Source organism: Sinocyclocheilus grahami, unplaced genomic scaffold (genome assembly GCF_001515645.1).
Source record: "Sinocyclocheilus grahami isolate Dianchi unplaced genomic scaffold, SAMN03320097.WGS_v1.1 scaffold772.1, whole genome shotgun sequence".
Taxonomy (NCBI): Eukaryota; Metazoa; Chordata; class Actinopteri; order Cypriniformes; family Cyprinidae; genus Sinocyclocheilus; species Sinocyclocheilus grahami.
The window spans coordinates 281,705-306,795 of record NW_015505951.1 but is presented as its reverse complement, the minus strand read 5'-3'; the positions used below and the strand labels follow the sequence as shown (position 1 = coordinate 306,795).

At 37.1% G+C, this 25,091-nt stretch overlaps 1 protein-coding gene across 1 annotated transcript in view; it reads left to right on the top strand.

Annotated features, from left to right (window-relative positions):
- LOC107561413 (A disintegrin and metalloproteinase with thrombospondin motifs 7-like) overlaps window positions 1-18,342 on the top strand; it is a 41,383-nt gene extending 23,041 nt beyond the window's left edge. The window contains exons 8-17 of the mRNA XM_016245856.1: window positions 1,714-1,857; window positions 7,446-7,590; window positions 9,084-9,176; window positions 9,296-9,441; window positions 10,989-11,070; window positions 14,190-14,310; window positions 14,438-14,682; window positions 16,299-16,446; window positions 18,080-18,130; window positions 18,305-18,342. Of these exons, the coding sequence (XP_016101342.1) occupies window positions 1,714-1,857; window positions 7,446-7,590; window positions 9,084-9,176; window positions 9,296-9,441; window positions 10,989-11,070; window positions 14,190-14,310; window positions 14,438-14,682; window positions 16,299-16,446; window positions 18,080-18,130; window positions 18,305-18,342 (1,213 nt within the window). The remainder of the gene's footprint in view (window positions 1-1,713; window positions 1,858-7,445; window positions 7,591-9,083; window positions 9,177-9,295; window positions 9,442-10,988; window positions 11,071-14,189; window positions 14,311-14,437; window positions 14,683-16,298; window positions 16,447-18,079; window positions 18,131-18,304) is intronic.
- The last annotated feature ends 6,749 nt before the right edge of the window (window positions 18,343-25,091 follow it).

Here is a 25,091-nt window from a genome sequence, read left to right as displayed (position 1 = left end):
CAAATTAAAATTAGTGTGTCAGATTGGTCGAGACGCTACACTTATAATGTATGTCTATGGAGCAAGCTCTGGTTTAAACCAGAAATGTGAAGTTCATATTTTTGTTCAAAATTCAGTTCATTTATACAAAAATGTGAACATTTCTGTATGAATAAACTGTATGTGTTACCAGTGTTTTCTGTGTGTGGAATTTGCTCCATGTAAAGTTAACAGTAAGGCCAGCGCAAACCATCTTTTGGCGTTAAAATAGTGCTGTCAGGATTTAAGACGCGCAGTGAGGAATTAGCGCTGAAAAGGCGTGGACACAGTTATTTTTGCACCTGACCTTATTGAATATGCATTTCTAGGAGTTTCCCTTTCAGATGCAAAACTTATGGGAGGAGAGTATTCAAATTAATCGAGATTTACTAACATTTGCGCTCGTCTAATTACTGGTATTTGCGCCATTATTTAACGCCCAAATAAAGCATGTCTTAAACTATTTTGTGCTTGAAATGGCTGCAATTATTGTTGCTAGGAGGAGGCACTGCAGAGAACAGAGAGCGCGGTAGAAAGGAGGATATTCTTTATTAAAGTTAAGAGTCAACCATGCCTAAAGTTCTAAGTTCTAACACGCCCCCATATGTCTACTTCACGATGTGGGAAGATTTGCATAACGCCACCCAAATGTTCACGCAAAGAAAGAAGGCGTAACTTTTATTCTCGCTGTAGTATTGTTGCTGCCACCATGTCATGAAGACGCTGTGTGTTTCATTGTGAAAGCGAAACTACTTTGTTTGGCCTTCCAAAAGAGGACAATATCCGCTTCGTCATGCCTAGAGCTGATCCGTGCTGGTCGCTGAGGAAATACATCAACTTCGCGCTGTGGATCGCCGGATCGGCTTTCACCGTGGATGAAGCGGAGTCCAGCCTGGGGTCGTCACATGTGGTTGCCACAAGCCCGCCGGCCGTTCCTCACTTTAGCCCGCCGGCAGCCGCTCACTCTAGCCCACCCGCCTCCGCTCACTCAAGCCCGCCGGCCGTTCCTCACTCTAGCCCGCGTTTCAGAAAGGCGGGGCATAGAGGAGAAACAATAATGTACAGTATGTGGAAAATAATGTGTTTTTTGAACCGTAAACTGCATAAACACATTTCATTACACCAAATACACAAAATAATGTTATTTTTAGCAACATCATATGACCCCTTTAATTTATTTGGAAAGAACACATTATCCGAACATATCATTTGCCAAGCCATGTTATTTTTAATTTGCTTCAGGAAATAAAAGACAACTTGGAACCCTCAGTGGTAACTACAAATTAACCAAGGTTTTGCTACACTAACCATATTTTAACCATGGTATTTGAAACTGTGGTTATACAAATGATAATCAATATGGCAAAAAACATAGTTACTACATTTATTACTATAATAAAACCATGGTTGATTTTTAGGGTTGTTATGTCCCTCTCAATGTATTCTTGTGGATTTTGTGCAAAAGCTAGGGTTTACTGGTTTGTAACAGTTGAAAGAGTTCATACAACTTTGCACAGACAGGTTAAGTAGAAAGGATAGTGAATGCATTTACTATGGTTCAATGTCTTGCTACCTATTATTGTAAATGCTAAGATTGAATTACCAGCATTTGAGCCAATGTGAAATATGGCTGAAAGCCAGTCCAGCAGTGTCTTCTCACCCTCTCTCTCTGTACGATTTGCTTTTATGCCACAGCTTTGGGATTCAGCATGATGGGAACGGCAATGACTGTGAGCCTATTGGGAAAAGACCTTTCATCATGTCTCCACAGCTCCTGTATGGAACCTCTCCACCCAACTGGTCACGCTGCAGCCGTGAATACATCACCCGTTTCCTCGAGTGAGTAAAAAACAATGCTTTTTTTTCACTTGTCACTATTGGTTTTCTTTTTGCCTTTTTTATTCGAAGTACAGAGATAACAGGAAATGGTGTAGAGCTGCAGTGTCCAGTCCTTCTCCTTGAGGGCCAACATCCTGCAGAGTTTAGTTGCAATTAGCTAAATCAGGGGTTTTCAAACTTTTAGGACACGTGCCCCCCAAGTTTGTGTAATTTTCACTCAAGCGATACTTGCTTTTGATGTAAATATATAGAAAATGCTGCTTCACAGAGCCACCTTGAGCTCTATTGGTCGCCTGATTAGCTGCGGGACTAATCAGATTGCCCCCTAGTGGATAGTGGATACATGTGTGTGTGTGTGTGTATATACAGTATTTCTCAGAAGTGAGTACACCCCTCACATTTTTGTAAATATTTTATTATATCTTTTCATGTGACAACACTGAAGAAATTACACTTTGCTACAATGTAAAGTAGTGAGTGTACAGCTTGTATAACAGTGTAAATATGCTGTCCCCTCAAAATAATTAAACACACAGCCATTAATTTCTAAACCGCTGGCCACAAAAGTGAGTGCACTCCTAAGTGAAAATGTACAAATTGGACATTGCTTTGTTTTTTATAATATTCATATATCATGAAAGCCATTTTCATACTTACGATTTTTATGCTTAAGGGAAGTTAATGGAGTTCATTGGAAAGCTTCTTGGCAACAACTGCCACTGGGTGCTTTATCAGTATTTTACTCTCTCAACAAGCTGGCTCTGTCCTTCTTGACCTTTGCATGTGTGTGTTGCCAAAGGCAATGTGAATGGCTGAGATTTCCCAAGAAGGAACAAGGCTGTGTTGATTCTTCTGTCATAGTTACACTAGTTTTGCTGCCTGCCATATGGAGCACATTAGACAAGGCTTGCCTGCTGCAGCTTGGCCTGAAATGGGGGGAAATGTTTAACACAACTGGCAGTGCCCAAACACAGGATGGGGCTGTGTTACGATATCTAGGCCAAGCGGATCCATCAGGAACTGAGTAATTAGTTTATCTTAATCCCTTTGAGGTTTCGATTGTTTAGGCCTACCCATACACCATTATTCTATCTGTGTTTTAACTCTTGGGCAGATGAGAGCCATTTCTTTGTATATGTCTCTGATATAACTGTTTGAATAGCTGGAGTGGCAACAAGATGTAAAAGGACTGAATGTTACCAGCTACATATGCCAGTTTATTGCATTTTGACAGTTGCAATACACTAAAGAAAACAAATCAATAATAATATTTGTAAAAGACACAGTTTGCAGATACAGTAATGTCAACTGCAAATAGTCATGCATGACAAACTTTATCTTTAATTTATTAAAATATCCAGATGTTCTTAATTGATGCTTATATGTTAGGTCTTCTGTTTAAAAATGCATGCAGAAAATGGTTAAAATTGCACTTCTCTTCGCCTCCAAAATCAGTTGTGAATGCCTTTTAAATTCCTATTCGGTTTATGAATTTGAATCAAGGCAGCAAACAGGTAGCATAAATGTGACCAAAATTCAAAGTAGAATTCAAATGAATGAATATAACTCTAATTTTTAACTAGAAAATAAATAGTTGTCAAATTAGAACTAATAAAATTACAATTAAAGCTAATTAAAATTAAAAATCTTTTTATTTATTTATTTATTTATTTTTTAGAAAATGTGTAGGCCTTATACATTTTATATATATACTTTGCATTCACTTATACATTCAGAATATTTTAAACACTTTGTTTCCCAGAATGCCATTACCTTTGATAAATTCAGTAAATTTCCCTTGTCATTCCAATTCAAATCCTGCATCTGTTAGTCCCTTTCAGTTAATGTCTTTAGATTTTGGAAGGGCCTGTAAATGTTATTGAAACGCACGATAGACACTGCTGCTCAGCCTGGTTGTTTTTTAAATATGAACTGTGTTACAGAGAATTTGAGGGAAGGACCATACGGTTTGGGAGGCTTAAAGGCAGATGGCATGTTTCCAGAAAGGACAGTTTAGTCTTACTCAAGCGGACCAAAACAATTGTGGGCTTTTAAAGAAATATTTGCAGCAGCATGTATCCAATTTCCCTCAGTGTCAGTTATAGCTGCTGAGTGTTTTTCAGTTGGATTATTTGAGCCACATCACAAAAACTGAATTAAAGGCTGACATGCTGTCTGCTTTGACTTGGAGATTGTTACTTAGAATTTTAAGTCCATATTGCACCGCAATTGCATGGTTATATTTTGGCTAAAACATTTCCTGTATAGTTGAGTTGTTTTTTTTTGTACTTCATAGAATGGCCTCTGGCAAAAATAAAACTAAAGACATATTTAGTATCGCTAACTTTCCCTAAATGGCCAGATTTTTATGAGCATTTTTAGCAATCTGCACTACAGGTTTTGAGGGCTTATGTAATATTTTCAGTTTGGTCAAATGACACTCTGTTTCTTAGATGAAGGTTTTTCACTATTAAATTTGCGTCCTATGAATATTAATGTGGAAAATGTTTTACTTTTCCAGGAGTGCCAGCTGTTGAACAGGCCTGTAATAAAATTAAGCAATATCAAAATATCACTGTCTGGCCAAATGAAATTTCGATTTGGAGATTTTTTTTTTTTTGAGTTTTCAAAGTATTGTAGATGAGCATGTTTTGTAGTCTGCTTTTGGGATCTGATAAAGCTCTTGGACCCGGAAACAGTGATGCATAATGTCATATTGTTATTGCAGCTCAGTTAGTTCAAGCAGTGATTCTACCTGAAGAGAATCAAGTTTAGTCTTTAAACCTAAATAGTAGCATCATTGGACAAACTTTGGCTGTGTGTACCAAACTAATTTGATACAAAAAAGAACTTAGAACTGCAAATAATGTTAAAAACTCCATCTTTCCACCCACACTGTAAAATTACTTTTATTTATTTACGCACTATTTTATAAGTAGGCACCATGAAATCAGAACAACAAAGAAACAGTGTCATCAAAGGAAAACTGCTGAGTGCTCTTCAGGAAGTTCCTGTTGGGTATCTCTTCTAAAACGCAGGCTCTTTTATTATTGGGGAAGTCCTAACAATAATGTGTTTTTGAGGTGGCTTAAATTTGTCTTTAGCATACATATTATGCACCCTGCCTAGCCAAAAGAAAAAAAAGTCCACATTTATATTTTAATAATCAAATACTGAAGAATCTAGGATTGCATCATTGTTGCAGTGATTAATTCTGGCATGTTTTATGTTTTGCAACCATTCTTTTAACTAACGCAGTGCAGAGCTTTTTATTTCTTAAGCATGTCATAGAATGTGCCCATGTAGATATTCCAGGATGACAGTGCCAAGATTCACCAGGCTCAGTTTGTGAAATAGTGGTTCAGTGAGCATGAGGAATCATTTTCATGTATGAATTGGCCACCACAGTGTCCTGACCTTAACGCTATTGAAAGTCTTTAGGATGTGCTGGACTCGACTTTACAGAGTGGTTCAATGCTCCCATTGTAAATACACGATCTCAGCCAAAAATGAATGCAACTCTTGATGGAAATAAATGTTGTAATGCCACAACGAAAGCATAATGTTATCAAAGCTAAAGGCAGTCCAACTAAATATCAGAGTTCTGCAGATGATATACTGACAATGAACAAATTATAGAACACAGATACACCCATCTCATTTCTATAATGACCAACAAAATCTACCAAGAGCAGCAAAATTATCAGCTATCGTCAGGGGCGCCTTAAGATAACCAAAGAACCCCCTGGGCTACAGCATTACAGTAGGCCCCCCGACCCCAGAAAACCTCCTTTTTTTAAGCTTCCTAAAAATTATTTGTCAAATTTCGTTTTTTGTCTTGTTAATATGCCAGTTAACATTCACAACACTGTTCTGCGTAAAATGTGAATATAAGCGAATATGCAAATTTACTCTTTGCCACAAGGTGGCGCTTGTGGAACAGCAGAATTATATAGCCATTACATAAAGTAAACAGTTCAGTTCCTTTCACACAGCAGTGTTGTGTTTCTGTTAATCTGCATGTTGACATAAAGATACTCTGTGCTGCGGTTATTTACTAGCAGCGAATGCATTGTACATTCTGCTTATATCGATGGAACACGTGGAACATACCAACTATAGTATCTCTTTGCCACAAGGTGGCGCTTGTGGAACAGCAGAATTATATAGCCATTACATAAAGTAAACAGTTCAGTTCCTTTCACACAGCAGTGTTGTGTTTCTGTTAATCTGCATGTTGACATAAAGATACTCTGTGCTGCGGTTATTTACTAGCAGCGAATGCATTGTACATTCTGCTTATATCGATGGAACACGTGGAACATACCAACTATAGTATAAAAACTGTGTGGGGGGAACCTAAACTGAGCCATTCACTATATAGGCTACTACAGCCAGGGCATCGCTAAAAATGTTCTGTTTGTTTACGGAACGCTGTTGTCACTGCTGCAAACTCCCATATAAATCATTTTTATTATAAATCAGCTATCGTCAGGGGCGCCTTAAGATAACCAAAGAACCCCCTGGGCTACAGCATTACAGTAGGCCCCCCGACCCCAGAAAACCTCCTTTTTTTAAGCTTCCTAAAAATTATTTGTCAAATTTCGTTTTTTGTCTTGTTAATATGCCAGTTAACATTCACAACACTGTTCTGCGTAAAATGTGAATATAAGCGAATATGCAAATTTACTCTTTGCCACAAGGTGGCGCTTGTGGAACAGCAGAATTATATAGCCGTTACATAAAGTAAACAGTTCAGTTCCTTTCACACAGCAGTGTTGTGTTTCTGTTAATCTGCATGTTGACATAAAGATACTCTGCGGTTATTTACTAGCAGCGAATGCATTGTACATTCTGCTTATATCGATGGAACACGTGGAACATACCAACTATAGTATAAAAACTGTGTGGGGGGAACCTAAACTGAGCCATTCACTATATAGGCTACTACAGCCAGGGCATCGCTAAATATTTTCTGTTTGTTTACGGAACGCTGTTGTCACTGCTGCAAACTCCCATATAAATAATTTTTATTATAATTTATTATAATTATTCAATTATTTATATTCCTTTATATTATTATTTATATTATTAATTATTCATTCCGTGCATTAATGCGCCCCTGGCTATCGTCACCATGTCAGGTGCAAAATGCTTTTCTGGGCACAAATACTTGTACATTGATTACCTCAAACCTTAGAAAGTCACATTGATTCATTTAAACACACTCCTCCCATAAATGTTGCATCTAAAAGGGGAACTCCTTCAAAGCATATGCAATAAGCCACAAAAATAACAGCGTCCATGCCCTTTCATCATTCATTTTTCATTATGTGTCTTTAGTAAATCCTGAAAGTGTTTTTTTTATGCCAAAGGAGGGTTTGTGCTGGCGCAAGCCAAGCAGTAAATTTGGCCCTTGATCTATTAAAGAATATTGAAATACAACAAGATCTTAGAGGCTATTCAGTTTATATAATGTAATATTTCAGCCTATAAAAGTACTAATCTGAGAATGAATTGCACTTAAACCAGAAACCTTTGCCTAAGTATTTTCTGCATGTGATGTGTTTTTGTCATGTTCCTCACAGTCGAGGCTGGGGCTGGTGTTTGGATGACCCTCCTGTCAGAAATGATCTTGAGATGCACTCTGCTCCCCCTGGCGTCCTGTACAGCGCTGCTCATCAGTGCAAGCTCCAGTATGGATCCAGCTCACTGCTCTGTGACGATGTAGATGTAAGATTTTCCCTCGAACCCACAAATAACTCTGATTCCCCCAGCAGACAGCTCTCCGATGCCAAACTGCTAAGAAAAATGGGTCAGAAGTGTACACAAGTGCAGACAGAGGGCTTAAATTATCTGTTTATGAAATACAGATGGAGCAAGACATTCTGAACCACACATCTGCTAGGAAATGTAAATAAATTGTAGGCTATAATGTAACCTAATAAAAATATATAAGTGCTTCTGACAGTGAAGCCAAAGTTCAGATAATGTCGTTTCTGTGCATGAATTTCTTTTGTAACGCACACACAAAAGAAAGAAAGAAAAATGGTCGCTTTTTTCATTCAGTTACAAAGAACGGGAACTGGAGCATTTCAAGCTTCAAAGGAACACAAAGGCATCTTATCCTAAAAGTACACTGTAAAAAAATATACTTTGGACCCATTTAAAATTTTTTTATTTAGGTTCAAACCTTAAATTTTTTATCAAAGTCAAAAACATTCAAACAAAGTAAAAAGATAATTCATTATAAATGTTATACACTGAAAAAAAGTGTGTTGGATTTGCATCATTTAATCATTCAACATCATTTAATGAAGTTATTTTGAAGTGAACAAATTAAGTAGTGTAAAAGTGATTTTACATGGTTTCATGACAGGATTTATTAAACTTATATTAAAAAACATAGGCCTATGTATTGTCACATCACTGTTTATAAGATAGCTAGCAAACTTTTAGCGAGCAGTGGCACATCCCTTATGAAAATTAACCATTTTACTACACATAAAACCAAATAACCATGGTCATTATAGTTAAACCATTGTAACCACAATTTAACCATGGTTTTCCTATACTAACCATAGTTTAACCATGGTACTTGTAGTAAAAGTGTGGTCATGCAAATGGTAATGAATACACCAAAAAAACATTACTACACTTTTACTATAATAAAATGTATGTTTTATGTGTATGTTTCAGTGTACTTAATATATTTGATTGGGAATACCAGCACCCAAAACACAATAGCCAGCCATGCTGGTCTTTTCAACAAAGAGATCTGTTCTGAATTTGATCTCATTAGGAAACTATTTCTTTAAGCAACTCATGTAATACCAGGCCCATGGGCTGCTTTAAATTTCTCACTATTAAATTGTGAACAGTTCAACAAAAACCTCTATTACTTTGAGTGTCTGGTAAGGCATAGACCACACACACACTTTTCCATCACAGAGGAAGTGTCAGTTTCTACTTACATCAGGACCATCTGATTCCCAGCTGTTTTAGTAGGAAAAAGCACATCATTAGTTTAGCAGGTCTTATGTTCCAACTAGAAGAACTACTTTGTAATTTATATTCATTTATTTATTTCTGTGGCAAAAATGGGCTTCCATAGATAAGGAATTAAGACTTACTTAAGAATTAAGAGGAATTCTACAACATTTATAATAACATGTTATGTAGCTTTGAACTATTCTGAATTATTCTTAAAATATTGTACCCTTCAGAATATCTGCAGCACCCTGTGGTGCACAGTGGGCTCAACCTGCCACTCGAGGCTGGATGGTGTTGTGGATGGGACCAAGTGCGGTGAGGGCAAGGCAAGCCAGGCTTTCTGTGGGCTTTTCATTTCCCTGCATGAAGTTCACCATGTACGTAGTTCTCCTTTTGAATTCCTCTGACTAACTCAAAGTCTTGGTTATGGTTTTTTTTTGGTCAGTGGTGTTTTGACGGGGAGTGTGTGGAGATGGGCTTCCAACCTAAAAGCGTGAATGGTGGCTGGGATTCATGGAGCGAGTGGTCCAGGTGCACCAGGACATGCGGTGTAGGCGTTCAGAATGCCCAGAGGGAGTGTGTCAACCCTGTGTGAGTTTCCTACACACACACACACACACACAATTTGTGCTCACTCACGTTACTGGGATAAACCACGAGAAAGTTATTTTTATCATAGATTGTATGGGAAAAGACTAGCATGCTTATGGTTGATAAGTAAATGAATGCATTTATTTCTCACCAGCATGTCAGAATAAAAAAATCCTTTTGGGATCCCTGTCTGGACACAATCATCAATGGTTAATGCATGGCATTGGGCTCTCTTGACTAGCAAACATCCAGAAACATCTAGAAACTGCATAGAAGAAGGAAGGGAAAAAATGAATGAATGAATGAATTATGCCATCGTTTACTTAGATCATTTACTAACGGTCACGCAGCTCTTTTTTATTTTTGAATTTCTTCTGTGGAACAGATATTTTGAAGAATGTTTTTTCCATACAATTAGGCCAATGGGGTTCACAAATTCACCAAACTCCAAGGTAGTGTAAAAGTAATCCTTACAGCTACAGCAGCTTAATCTGGTTTACTCTGAAAAATTACAAACCATGAGAATAGCTTTTTTTTAAACCACAGATTGTATAGGAAAAGGCTAGCATTTGATGAGGAAGTGATTGCATTTATTTCTCACCACCACGTCAGCATAATGTGTTTGGGGTTTCATACATGTAATTATAATTAATTTTATATTTTCAATCATCTTCAATGGCATTCTAGGGTCTCTGCGGTTCCAACAAATTGTTAAATGGTGAGAAATTCAGATCCCATATGGTGTCAGAGAGCCTCACTAGACCAATAATCAGTCACTGTCTCTGGTCCAAACGTTCAGAGTTTATGAAGTATAACCATTTCATTATATTTGGCTTAGACTAGATTCTCTATCCTGGCAGATGTTTTGCACCCCAAGCAAGTTTTCAAGGATGGAAATTGTTATAGAACCAGGTTGTGGCCAGCTTGTGAATGCATCTCTAGGATGTTGTAATTGATGGAAATCATGTGCAACATCTGCATCATATTTCAGAAGAACTTTTAAGGATATGGGAAAAAGATCTACTACTATTTGTCACCACTTCCTCTGTGTACTTATTACAGTAAATATCTCTTTTCTAGTAAAAATAAATAAATAAATAATAACAGTTAAAGATGAAGTATGCTTCTGTGCATCTTTCAAACAACCTTTGCAAAGTCCCCGTACATCATCATGCCCTTACCTTATTCTTACAATTTTATCTGGGGCTTTATAGTAAAGAGCTAGCATCTGTGGAAAAAACATTTAGATTTTATCTTACCTATTGAGACGGAATTCTGCAAGTTTGGTGTCTCAATTGAAACCCAAACATTCCATCATATTTCTACATCTTGTAAAAGCACCAAGTTGTTTACTCTTGCTTTACCCTTGCCTGTTTCTGCATATTATGGCAAGTCTTCAAATTTTGGTTGGCACTTCTGTAACCTGAATCTGAATTATTTTCCAATGTAAGGCATCAGCCATGATCCCAACACCTTCTGGCTCAGCCTGCTACAGTATCCTATCCCAGTTTAATGTACAGGTACAAATATGAGTAAGCCACTTGTAGAATGCTGGACACTGTCATAGACGGAACACAGTGCTATGAAGGCAGTCAGAGCCGTGACATATGCATTAACGGCATTTGTAAGGTTGGTAATGGCTTTGACCTCTTTGCTCAGTCTCAGACGGTCCATGTAAATTTCTGCTTGTCATTTTCATTGTAAACCATTGACAGTCTGTCAGCTTGAGTGTCAGTCTATTGTGAAATAATACCACAAGAGTCTCACAAAAACAGTGGGGTGTGAAATCATGAGAACATGTCGGCAAACAATCTTCCACTCTCTTCTTCTCAAACTTAATTCAAATAAATATTTGAATGAGTCCTTGTATGACCCCAGGCGGAGTTACACACGGTATTGTTAAATACAGAGGAGGAAGCTATTGTTTTCAATGTGGTTTTGTTCTTTTATACAATAAAGGAGTTAAATATTTAGTTGACATGCAAACATTTTTAGTTTCACTGAACCATCCTATAGCCCTGTGAAACTGCTGTAGACAGCAAAACTGTGGACATTTCTTGAGGAGAATTGTTACTTTTCTAAGCACTTAAAATTACTTAAAATTAACTCTTAGCACATGTTTGAGTGAAGTGTGTCAGTGAATGAAATGTTGCAGTTTTGTGAATTCTCTGAAACTGTCAACGCATAGCCTAGATTTATGCTTTCAGTTCAAATGCAAATCTTCTACAGTAATACATTGTCAATCTAAAATTGTGATTTGTTGTTATAGCAATAGTATAATGACCATATATAGTTATTTATCAGTCTCTTTATTAGAATGCAACCAGAAAATACAGGAAGTTTGTATGCAAAAAAAAAAAAAAACTTATAGACTAAAGTACCAAGTGTTTAGTGTGACCTCCCTAATTAATGTCATTGCTAACACCTGCTATCTCATGTCAAAAAGGTGTTTTACACCAGGTTTGTTAAAGACATGCTTGAGCATTACACGTTGTACGAGTTGGCTATTTGCTAATAAGACCAACTCTCTGTAACATCATTCCATTCAAAATGCCAAAGATCCAAGAATTTTGACATAAAATTTTAATTTTGCATCAGCAAGACCACTCTCAAAGGGAAATCAGCAACAAACTGGATACCCAAGATGTGGTATTCAAGAAATTTAAAGAATCAGGAGAGCTCAAGGACAGAAAAAGAACTGGAAGGCCAATAAAACTTCAAAAATCTGATGAGAAGTTTCTCAGTTTCTTCTTTGAGAGGCCAGAAGAAGCCCAGCAAGGACCTGGCTCAGCATCTGGCAGCTTCATCGGGATGCCAAGTTGACCCTTCTACAGTTTGAATAAGCTTGATCAGGAGTGGTTTTTGTGGAAGGGTAGCATCCAATAAACCACTTTTTGGAAGGAGAATAGGGCGAAAAGGCTACGATATGCTAAAGCTCACAAAGATTGGAATGAAGATAAGTGGAAAAAAAAGTATTATGGAGTGACAAATCCCAGTGTGAAATTGTTGGATCCAATCATCAACAATATGTGAGAAGAAGAGTTGGAGAGAGATGGATGAATGAGTGCTTGCCACCTTCTGTAAAACATGATGGAGGGTCTATCATGGTTTGGGGCTGCATTTCTGCCAGTGGTTCGATATTGTCCAAATGGATGGGATCATGAATACTGAAAAGTACAGACAGGTTTTAATTTGTCATGCCATTCCTTCTGGAAAGTGCCTGATTGGGAGTGAATTTATTTTTCCGCATGATAATAATCCCAAGCACACTGCTACAGTGAAATTATATTTGGAGAGAAAAACAGCTGATAAAACACTGATAATCATGGACTGGCCTTTGTAGAGTGCAGACCTGAATATTATACTAAAGTATTATATATATATATATATATACACACACACACACATATATATATATATACACACACACACACACACATATATATATATATATATATATATATATATATATATATATATATATATATATATATATATATATATATATTATCACAAAAGGGAAAAAAAGTGAACAGAAGAGAAAGTAGAAGGAAAATTGAGTAATAACTATTGGTAAAAAATATTATCTTTAAAGGAAATGTTCATTTGCATAATTGTATTAAATGTGTTTTGAATTGAAAGACCTGAATAAAAAAAAAAAGACCTGGATATTATAGAGGCAGTATGGGATCACCTGGACAGAGAAAGAAATAGAAGACAGCCTAACTCTAAAGAAGAACTCTGGGAAGTGCTGAAAGAAGCCTGGTATAATATATCAAAGAATACTCCAGAAAACTTCAGGAGAGTCTCCCCAAAAGAGTTGAAGATGTACATAGTGATAAGGGAGGTCACACTAAATACTGACTTCTGCCTGTTTGTTATGGAAACTGTGGTTTAAAATTTAGTGTACATGTTTTCTTTATGTTCTGTTTGTAAAGAAAAGTAAATATATGGTCATTAAAACTTTGCTAAAACAACAAAGCTGGTGGTGGCCAAGACCTTTGCATAGTACTACACTTTATACAGTACACTGTAATACACTGATAACCACCAAATGCAGGTGGTGATGAGAAAGTCACATGATGATTCAAAGCCCATCACAAGCAGCTTTTAAATAATAACATATATAGAAGGTGCACAGTGTCATTCACACAAACGCTAAACACCATCATGGTAACACACATGAAACTGAAATGCAATAAACATTCATTTGACAACTGATAAGAAAAAACTAAGAAGAAACATAGTTATTTCAACAAAAAAACATAAAATTTGAAATGTAATGCAGGGAATTCTGGGAATGTCAATTTACGGTTATTCACTGCAAATTATACAGTCTTTTTCACTCCCAAAAACGGTATACTACCGTAAAATTAATGTCCAATACATGTAATGTCAAATACAGTTTTTCACCGTATATAGTAGGGGAATGTACCGTTAACCATTTAACAGGTTTTTACTGTAGCATTTTTACAATCTTTTACCGTTAAATTCATGGTCATTTTTTACAGTGTATATAAAATCAAAATTTGCTGAAAATGTCCATCCAAGATGTAGATGATTTTGTTCCTTCATTGGAACAGATTTGGAGCAATTTAACATTATATCACTTTCACAACAATGAATCCTCTGCAGTGAATGGGTGCTGTCAGAATGAGAGTTCCAACAGCTGAGAAAAATATCAGTATAATTCACATCACTCTAGTCTAATTGTGGAGTTAAATTTATGATCTGTCTCTTCATGTCAGTACTTAGGCTGTGATTATGAGATTGACTCAGATGCTGTTGAGGATCAGTGTGGAGTGTGCCATGGAAATGGATCTACGTGCAAAACAGTGAGGAAGACCTTTGAGGACAGTGAAGGGCTCGGTTTGTAAAATGAGTTTCAGTTTATATTTTACTCAAAGCAGCATTCATTTTGTAAATATAACATTGCATGTTTGTTTTGTTTCTACTTTATTTGTTTGAATAAGCTGAGGTAATTTTTGTCTCTCAGGCTATGTAGACATAGGTCTAATTCCGGAAGGAGCACGGGACATCCGTATCGAGGAAGTCGCAGAGTCTGGGAACTACTTGGCATTGCGCAGTAATGACCCTGAAAAATATTTCCTGAACGGTGACTGGACGATCCAGTGGAATGGCGAGTATAAAGCAGCAGGAACAGTATTTACTTACGAAAGGACCGGGCAGCTGGAAAACATATCTTCCCCCGGACCGACTATGGAGCCAGTGTGGATCCAGGTACTCAGTCCCATGCTGAAGTCTCACATGCTGCTTATGAGCAGAATCTAGCATGAGATGTTTGAGACCTGTCTCTTTTCACAGGCACCTGCTAAAGTGCTCTGCTAAACTAGGTCACAGTTTAGTGAATCTGTGCCTGAAATGTGGTTTAGAGTTTAAATAGAGACCTAAAATGGTATACATTATAATTTAACGTCTCACATTTGTTGCATGGAAAGATATACAAACAACTTATTTTATGAAAAAAGAGAACAGACTGTATTATCCATGGAAACATTTACCGCTTCAAACACTATAATGGAGAACAGGCCTATTCTTTATGAATAATTAAATCTGCTAATTTCTCTGAGCACAGAGCATTAACTACTTATGTAAAGACTTCTAAAAAGAAATATACTCATAAATGTATGGCATCCTCCTTCAACAGTAAATATTTAAATTGAGAAAACAGAGCAGCTTTATCTGACAGGGAAAGTGAAGTCAAAGGCTTAACCCAATGTATTTGCATAAACTTCTACTCAGCAGGAAGTAACTTTATGATCTTTTTCAGTAACAAACAATTAATGTATGATTTTATTCCATTCCTTGTTTAAAAAGCAAAATAGATTTGAAGATTTAGTGGATTTAATGATTGAATTCATTGCATAAAAGGCTTATTCCCAATTGTAATCATTAGCAGAGTTTTTTTATTACAGTAGCCATGATTTTCATGTTGTAGCACCATTAAAGTGAAGATACTGTTTATTAGGGATTTAGGCTTGTATGTGTAGCAGAGGGGCATTCTAGACCTCTGCGGACCTCCTCCCACTGAGCGATTCGAGGCCTTTGGCTCGCAGCCTTTGCGCTGGTGGAGAAAGAAGGATGTCTACAGCAGCGGGAGGCAGACAAATGAAATATTCTCTTATCACTCTCCAAATTCTTAAATCCCATGTGGAAAAGAGAACCTTACAACCTCACTTTTTGGGTTTTACTGTTCTGCTGTGCAAGAATAATTATATGTCAGTTCATCTGTTGGGGAAAAATCTTGTACTACTTTATACCACCAATCAAATTTCACATTTTCAAATATTTTACAATAGTTGCTGGTCTCAACACCAAAATATGTAACACTTTACACTATGGGCTGGCAACTGCCTCACAATAAAATACATTCATACAGTCAAAATTTAGTTAAGGTGCAATGTATCACAATGTTGTAATTGAAATGTGTGCTAAAAATATATAAAAATAAATTATATGCGATTATTGCATACTTTTCAGTGTACAATATTTAATGATAAACGTATTGATCATTGCTAATATTATGAAATTAAACAAGACAATTAACCACAGTCTTTCCTGGTACTTAATGTTTAGCACTTGACTTGCAGTTTTCTGACATTGTTTTTCACAACTTTCTAAATCTGGTTGCTTATTTGTAAAAATGGCTACTTCATTAATTTGACCTTTTTCATAAAAAAAACCTATACCAATACAATGTCATAGAATCCTGACAAATTGATGTCTGATTATATGGCCATTGCCCTAGATTCTACGTATGAGATTTATGGGTTTGTATGTTGTTTGTGTGTTGATGTGTCAAGGTTTCTCTTTAATCTGCCCTCAATGTTCTCCAGCTGCTTTTTCAAGAGACCAATCCAGGGGTGTGGTATGAGTACACCATAAGCAGAGGCATTCTTGTCGACTCCAACAATGGCAGTGCTGTCTCTTATTTCCAGTGGATTTATGGGGCTTGGACTGAATGCAGCGCCACATGTGGAACTGGTAAGGAGTCGCCTTATTGCACACTTCTGCTTTCAACCTACGCACATGCACAAGCTGAGCCAATCCGGACTGATTTGCCTATTTACTTTAGGTAACTGCTTTGTTATAGTTTCATATTATACTAGAAATGGTGAAAAGTGCAGGAAATAGCTGAGTTGATCTGTTTGTTCAATCTAGCTCTATAGCTAGTTTGAACAAACAGACTATAAATTAGCTCTCTGGCAGACATTGCTTTCATAAAAAAATGCAGGCAGACAGAGAACTTCACCAAATTACACAGGCCATGAACTTTATAGGAAACATACTTTAGACCAGCTGATGCTACATGAACTCAAATGTTATGTGATTGGAAGCAAGACTTTATTAATGGTGGAATATTTAACTGGACGGTCTAATAAGATATTAAAGTGCAGTCACATTTTCTGTTGCTCTGTTAAATTTTGTGTGAAATCCAGTCATTTTGCGTAAGGGCAAAAAAGTTTGCTTATGTTCAAGTTGGTCACACAAATATCCCTGCATGGCTGCATGGTTAGAAAGTGGCTTCTGTGTGAGCATTATTCTTCATGCATCACTACACAACTGACAATAGACTATAGACCAGGGATCCTCAAATCTGGCCCACGAGATCCACTTTCCTGCAGAGTTTAGCTCTAACCCTAATCAAACACACCTGAGCATGCTAATCAATGTCTTCGGGATCATTAGAAAACCACAGGTAGGTGACTTTGATCAGGGTTGGAGCTAAACTCTGCAGCGCATTGGCCCTGCAGGGCAAGATTTAAGGAACCCTGCTATAGACCATTTTTGCCAGTGAAATTTTACCATAACTTTGCTAATGTGACCACACCTTTAGACTGTGGACAGACTTGGTGCACAAGTCATTACTAATGTTTGTTGTTCATGCAGTGTTTCATGAATACTGTGTATGTAGCCATCTTAAAGGCCTCAATATACTTAAATTATTACTAAATTGAACAAATTGGTGTGATGTAATTTTGAACAAAAACAGGCCAAAATGAAGTTTGTTTGGAGTTAAGTCCTGATATATTTAAAGCGAAATCGAAGAACGAAGTGGTGTGACATAATTTTGAACAAAATCAGGCCAAAATGAAGTTTGTTTGGAGTTTGATTTGGAAGTTTGAAAAAGCCTACCAAAGAGAGCTTTTCAGAAAAGTTTGCTCAAACTGGCAAACACCTACAAACTACAGTTGGTCCGTGGCAATTACATAAAAGGTAGGTGTGCTCTGGGGCTCTGCCTTCTTTGACGTGGAAATCTCTGGTTCATTTCCTGAGTAAAAATTTTGACACTGGTGAGCTGCTTTATAGTAGAAATTAAAGTATCTCAGTGGTGTGGTTGGCATAGGGATGTTCACTAACAGTGTACTGCTGTGAAGGAAGTTCAAACTTCTTTTTACTCCTAAATGAAGAATAAAAAGGAACTTCACTGTGAGTATATCCATGGCTTAACACTCTGGAGTCTAAGGGGTTTTGGGACTCTGGAGAAATTTTGACATTCCCTGACATTTGTGCTTTTTTCAGTATCTTAAAAACATATTAATGGCTAAAGTTTGATTACACTGTAATCATCAAACTGTGCTACAATAATTTGTGAGCAGTTAATAGTGATTCACAGCTGAGACAAAGGGCCCTCCCCTAATGGGCCATCACTGTGACTGTGAGGCAGGTAAGAAAGAATGTGAGGAGAGTAAAATAATGGGGGTTTTGCTTATTTGTATTTTATTTACAACACAGTATAATCAAAATATACACAATGAAGTTCAAAGACAGATTATTGGGCACACTGATCTAAAGACAGAGACTTGAACAGTCACACACCTTTGTGCCATTGCTGAAACAGATCCTGTTCAAATGTTGAAACAAGTCAACCATAACTGATATTTAATCAAATAATTAATCAAGTGATAAAAAAAGACTTATTAATGTAAATGATCTCCTCCGCTGGATCAAACCATACATCACATTGTGTTCTTCTTCTGAGGTAAATTCTGGTTTATTTCTCTCAGCATGTCTTCTTCCAGAAACGAAAAGTAGCCGAGATGAACTTGAATGTTCACATTTGTTTACGGAGGTGATGTGGGTGTTTACATGTCTGCGTGTCTCACGTGGATGATTGTCATATGAAAAGCTTGCTCGGCTCGTGAGCATGATCATACTACAGATAATGAGCTCAGACGGGAAAGACTGGACCTTGCGTTAGTTTCATTTAATTCTTTATTCATTAATTCTTTATAAATATTCTTACAAATATTCTTTGTAATAGAATATTTGTCTTCGAACATGACTTACTTTATTTAAAAGAAGACACGTCAAGCTTCTATTGTCTATACATATATTTATCATGTCTGTGTGTCAAGTATTTGCTGAGGTTTGGTTTATTTTTTCAAAACGTTGTTCACAGAGACTGAGACGGCTGAAAGCACATCCTGTTTGTTTTCTTCATTTTACAAAAGCACAGCATTTTATTGTTATTATGAGTGTAGGTATACAAAAAAAGGAAGACCTTTTTTTGATCATTAAATCATTTGAATGATGTATGGCTCTTTTAATTTAGTAATTTAAGTTCCTTTCTATCTGGAAAAAATGCCACAAAACGTATCGGCGCATTTGTCAACCCCAGAGGGTTAAAGATTTTAAATAGTTTTTTTTTTTGTATGCTGCTTAGTATGGAAAAGACACATATTTGGGAGCATGGATTTTGTCAGAAGTTTAGATTTTATTTCTGTTATGTTGCTCTGGGTAGCACTGCCCACAGTGAAACATCATTGGTTCAAAATCCTGCTTCACAAAGGACTTTGATTAGCTCAGATTTTGCTGTTTCATTCAACTCGTTATAACATTATTACTATGGGTACTGAAACCCAGGGGTAGTTCACCCAAAAGTGAAAATTTACTGAGGTGTACAAAGATGTAGGTGACTTTTTTCTTCAGTAGAACAGTAAAGAAGATCTTTAGCTGAAACCATGGTGCTTGGAGATACACAAAATGCAAGTTAACAGCTGCACGTTTTTAAAAATAAAAAAGCATATCAAGGAACACAAAATTAATACATGTGGCTCATGATGATATATTCAGTTTTAACAATTGTTCTGTGCAAGAAACATATGTGTAATTACATGTAATCCATAGTGATATGCACTTGAAAGGTGGTGGCAAAATGAAAGTTTTTATGGTTTCTTTTTGTTTATGTAAAAAGAGGGTGAGCTTTATTTGCTTTAGGCATGTAAAACATCCTAATTTTATATAAATATTGGATGCTTTAGTAATATAATAATATATTTACATTTACATTTAGTCATTTAGCAGACGCTTTTATCCAAAGCGACTTAAAAATGAGGACAATGGAAGCAATCAGAATCAACAAAAGAGCAATGATATACAAGTGCTATAACAAGTCTCAGTTAGCTTAACGCAGTACACGTAGCAAGTGTTTTTTAAATAATATAATACATAAAAAGAAAACAGATAGAATAGAAAAATAATACAGCAAGCTAGTGTTAATGTATTTTTTTAAGAAAACAAGCAGCAAATGAATAGAGTGCAAGTCTAAAAGGGACAAGTGTTTTTTTTAAAGAATAGAATTACAATAGAGAGTGCTAGAGTTAGAGGGTCAAATAAAGATGGAAGATACTTGTTTTTAGCCGATTCTTGAAGGCTGCTCGGATTGCGTTGGGCAGGTCCTTCCACCAGGAGGGAACATTTAATTTAAAAGTCCGTAAAAGTTATTTTGTGCTTCTTTGGGATGGCACAATAAAGCGACGTTCACTTGCAGAACGCAAGCTTCTAGAGGGCACATAAGTCTGAAGTTATGAATTTAGGTAAAGGGGTGCGGAGCCAGTGGTGGTTTTGTAGGCAAACATCAATGCCTTGAATTTTATGCGAGCAGCTATTGGTAGCCAGTGCAAATTGATAAACAGAGGTGTGACGTGCATTCTTTTTGGCTCATTAAAAATGTATCTTGCTAGTTCTGGATTAATTGTAAAGGTTTGATAGAACTGGCTGGAAGACCTGCCAAGAGAGCATTGCAATAGTCCAGCCTGGACAGAACAAGAGCTTGAACAAGGAGTTGTGAAGCATGTTCCGAAAGAAAGGGCCTGATCTTCTTGATGTTGAATAAAGCAAATCTGCAGGACCTGTAATATATGAATGTATGTAATATGTAATATATGTTACATGTATGTTAATAATCAGGGTGCACATAAGTTTTTCAGCCGGTTCTCATAAGAGCACCTGGAGATTTGGTTTGGTCCTCACACTTCCCATAGCTTGACCCATTAAATATAACAAAAAAAAAAAAAAAGTAATAATCGCGATAATAATATTATTGCGTTTTATTCATTTAGTTTTTTAAATAATAAACAAAATAATAAAGTGTGATAATACTATCATATTTAAAATAAAAATACAATTATTTTATAGTAAACTTAAAAATAAAATTCTAATATTTACTTTTATATATACTCTATATATGTCATGCCCTTGGACTTTTTTGTGTTTGTTTTCCTCCCCCACGTGCCCCATGTGATCCCCATTACCCAGTTTCTCCTTCATGTTGATTGTTTATTGATTTCAGGTGTTCCTCGTTGTGTCCCTCGTCTTGTCATGTATATAAAGTATGTTCTGACCCTTGTTTCCTGTTTGGTATTGTTCGTCAACCCCTCGTTCTATGTGTGTGCTCCTGCCTGTATTTAGATTAATAAAGAGTGTTACATGTTAATCCCCTTTGTCTCCGTGCTCCTTCGTCTCCTCGTCTCCAACCAGCAGCCGATGGTGACAGAATACCGAACCTATAACGATGACAGTGGCTGAGGATCAATTGTGGCACCTGCGGCAGGGTGGTCGGCCTTTGGAGAGGTATGTGGGGGAATTACTCAAGATCTCCAACTGGGTGAGTTGGCACGACGCCGCACTCGGTGCCTGTTTTCTGCTGGGGCTGGATGAAACCACGATCCACTGCGATCTCCCCACGTGTGATTTTCCCTTGTTCGAGCTGATTAACCTCGTTCTCTATTTAAATGGTTCTGAAGTAGAGGTAGAGGAAGTAATGGACGTTCCTCATCCAGCCCCTCCTGAAAACCACCGGGCCTCGACAGCTCACCCCACGCCGGGATCCTCCACGTGCTCCAATGGCTTCGACCACCCAGATCCTCCCAGCACCATCCCAGTCCTCAGCCTAGAGAAGGTGGCCGCTCCAAAGTCAAGCACGCCGGCCTCTAAGAAGTCAAGCCTGCCGGCTGCTTCATTTTCCCCTAACCAAAGGAGGAGGATGAGGAGAAAAGGACTGTTCTCCGCCCTCATCCTCGCCCCTGAGGCCGCTCCAGTGTTGGCTCCAGCCCCCATGTCTAGCCCAAGGAAGGCTCCAGCCCCCAAGTCAAGCCCAGGGAGGACCGCTGCTCCTATGTCAGGCCCATGGAGGGCCTTAGAAGCTAAAATTTTCCCCAATGATTTTTTTGGGGGGGGGTATAGGAATCCAGCCGTAGAGGCCGGGCCGAGTGCCGGGGCCAGGGCCACGGAGGCCGCACCGCCATGGTCCCCTGAGTTCCCTGCTCCGCCATAGCCCCCCGAACTGCCTAATCCACCATGGCACCCCGAGCTGCCTGATCCGCCATGGGTCCCGGAACGGGTACTGCTCTGGAGGCCTGCCCTCCCAAGTAAGCCTGTCCTGAGGGGCCTCCAGAGCGCCAGGGGGGAGTACTGTCACACCTTTGGACTGTTTTGTGTTTGTTTTCCTCCCCCACGTGCCCCATGTGCTCCCCATTACCCAGTTTCTCCCTCATGTTATTAAATAGGCCTACGAAAATTATTATATTCAGGGGGTTCTCCTACTTTTCATAGTGATATATAGCTTAGCACCAGTTCTACCAGGAAGTGACGATTTTGTTCTCTTTAACTCTTTGGATGGAAACGGTGCTTATTCGCAAATGTTTTATGCGATATTTCAATTTTGTGCATAAGTGTTTCCATGCACATTTTGGTATATCGCATAAAAAATGCTGGATGGAAATGCCAAGATGTGCATAAATTAAAATAAAAAATGTGTGTAAAAAACTTATGCGCTCAACTAAGTAGGTTAAAATTCTTATCCGGTAAGAATACATTCGCATAAACTGATGGAAACACTTTTGCGTGGCGGACGGGCACGCACTGCGGGGGGTGCAAACAGCAGCACAAACATTATTTAGAACATAAGGATTCACACGTCGTCACATCACACACATGCAGCGCTTCTAGGGAGAAAAACAGATTAAAGCAACATATAAAGGAATAAAACATATAGTCCTAAACGAAATTTTTATTTTCGTTTATAATAATATTTATAATATTTACATATTTTCTGATTTTTATGTTCCTCTGTCTGAGAAGGATTTGTCGACTACTTCTGTTTTTTTCTCTCAACATGATTTTGTCTGATATGTGTATAGCAGATTTTTTTTTTTAATTCATGCAGCAAATGTTTTAAAAACAGCTTAAAACATTTACAAATTACTTTATTGCATGATCTTAAGGAACTTTTAACTATAACTTTATTTGGGTAGGCTAGTTTAAATTTAAAACATTGTAATTCGTTGTATTCCCATTTGTAATACAGATGGCAGAAAATAGTTTTAGCGTAGCATGTAGTGTACCTTACGTGATTCCTTATAAAAATCTCCTTTTGCTCAGCTGCGCATGCGATCTTAACAGATGTCTGTGATTGTTGTTTAACGCTGCAAAAACACGCTGTAAAAAGAAATGTAAAAAAAATCTGTTTTAATATAGAACTTTATTCAAGTTATAATACAGGCCGTTATCAGTGTTGGGGAGTAGCTAACTACAAATAGCGACGCTACTAGCGTAACTACATTTTTCAGTAGCTTTACAGTAGCGACGCTACTTTTAAAACAGTGTAGCTTTTCCTGTAGCAAACTACTTTTTCCAGCAAGTAGCGATGTAGCGCGACCAAACGCTACATTCCATTTTGCGTTCTGACGAGTCATGAGTGTCTTCTTCTGACTAGATCACAAACTAAATTTGCTCATTACAGCCATCTGTTGTGATATCACGCATTGCGCGGCTTTACAGTCTTTCCACCGACAAGAGATCGTCTGATGATATTGCAAATTATGTACAGGAGTGGATATTTCACATGAATCAACTGTAATTTACGCAAAACAAAGGTTAAAATGCGGTCTACGTCGAAGACTTAAAGCACATACAGGAGGTGAATAATAGCCTTTTTAAACTGATTAATTTTTCTTCTTTATTGCACTCTAGATCAAATGTCTATTTTACAATGATGAACAGTCATAATATAATCTGTGCCCCACAGTTTTGTAATGAACACTAATCAAACAGAAAATAAAATCGTGGAACAGTAGTGTGCTTATCATTTGGCAAAGGATGGTTGCGGAGGGATTCACGCAAGGCAGTGTTCACGCGCACGGCTGATGATTGACATCTCCATTCACAGTCAGTAAATACCGCATGAGCTGTGAGTTTAACCTGCTTATTTTATGACTCCTCCGTATCCAGTTTAAGCTGCATACATTTTGTTCTTGCATTAATGTTACGTTAGTAGCAATTTTGCACTTTGACAGTCAGTTTAAGATAATATAACTATATAACTATACAGTAGCCTATTGTATTATTGTGTGTATCGGATAGTTTACAAAATCAAATGATTGGGACACTTTTTGTCATTGAAATGACTTGGAAAATTGTCCCAATCAACCTGAATTCACCCTATTCTTTGAAATCATGATTGCATTACATTATGTTGTTTTAAACCCCAAATATTTTACTTATAACTTCATTAATAATTATTATTTGTAATATTAATTGTAAAAAATAATAATAAAAATTTTTAGTACTTTCAATGTAGCTTTTTGATAGTAACTTGTAGTGTAGCTAGCTACATTTTCAGAAGGGTAGCTTGAATGTAGCTTAACTACTTTAATTTACGAGTAGCTTGTAGCTGGTCACGTTGCGTTGCAATGCAATGCATAGACTTTTTCCTCCACTTTATTTCAGGAAAACATGCGATTCCTTGTTATTTTAAATGAAAGAAATCAAGATCTTCTCTGAGACCCGATATTCTTCAAAATAGCATTTATGTTCAGCAGAAGAAAGAAACTCATTCAGGTTTAAAACAACTTTTGAGTGAGTAAATGACGGTATAAAAATAAAGCACTATGACAGAATTGACAGACAGATGACAGAATTTTTATCTTTGAGTGAACTATTCCTTTAATGTTAATAAAACAACAAAACACAGAGAAAAATCACTCACTGCTCTTGTCTTGACTGAAAAACTTTAATGCAGTTGCTTAATAGGAATCAATTTATATAGTGTTTTATTCTTGTATTTGTTCATTCAATTTCTTGAATGCTCCTGCTAAATACACCTATTGTACCTGAAAATAGAACACTGTTTGTTTTATTTGTATATTAGGTGTAGTTGTAATGTGTATCTTTGTTCTTATTTTTAATAACAAAAATAAAATAATTGTGAATTTTATTTTTGCCCACTTTGGCCTAAATATTCGCCATTTTTAAAAAAAATATTTTGTTACCTTGAAAGGCTTTGTCTTTATAATAGGAAAATTCACTTGCAAAAACTTGCAAAATAGTAAAACCAACATGACAAC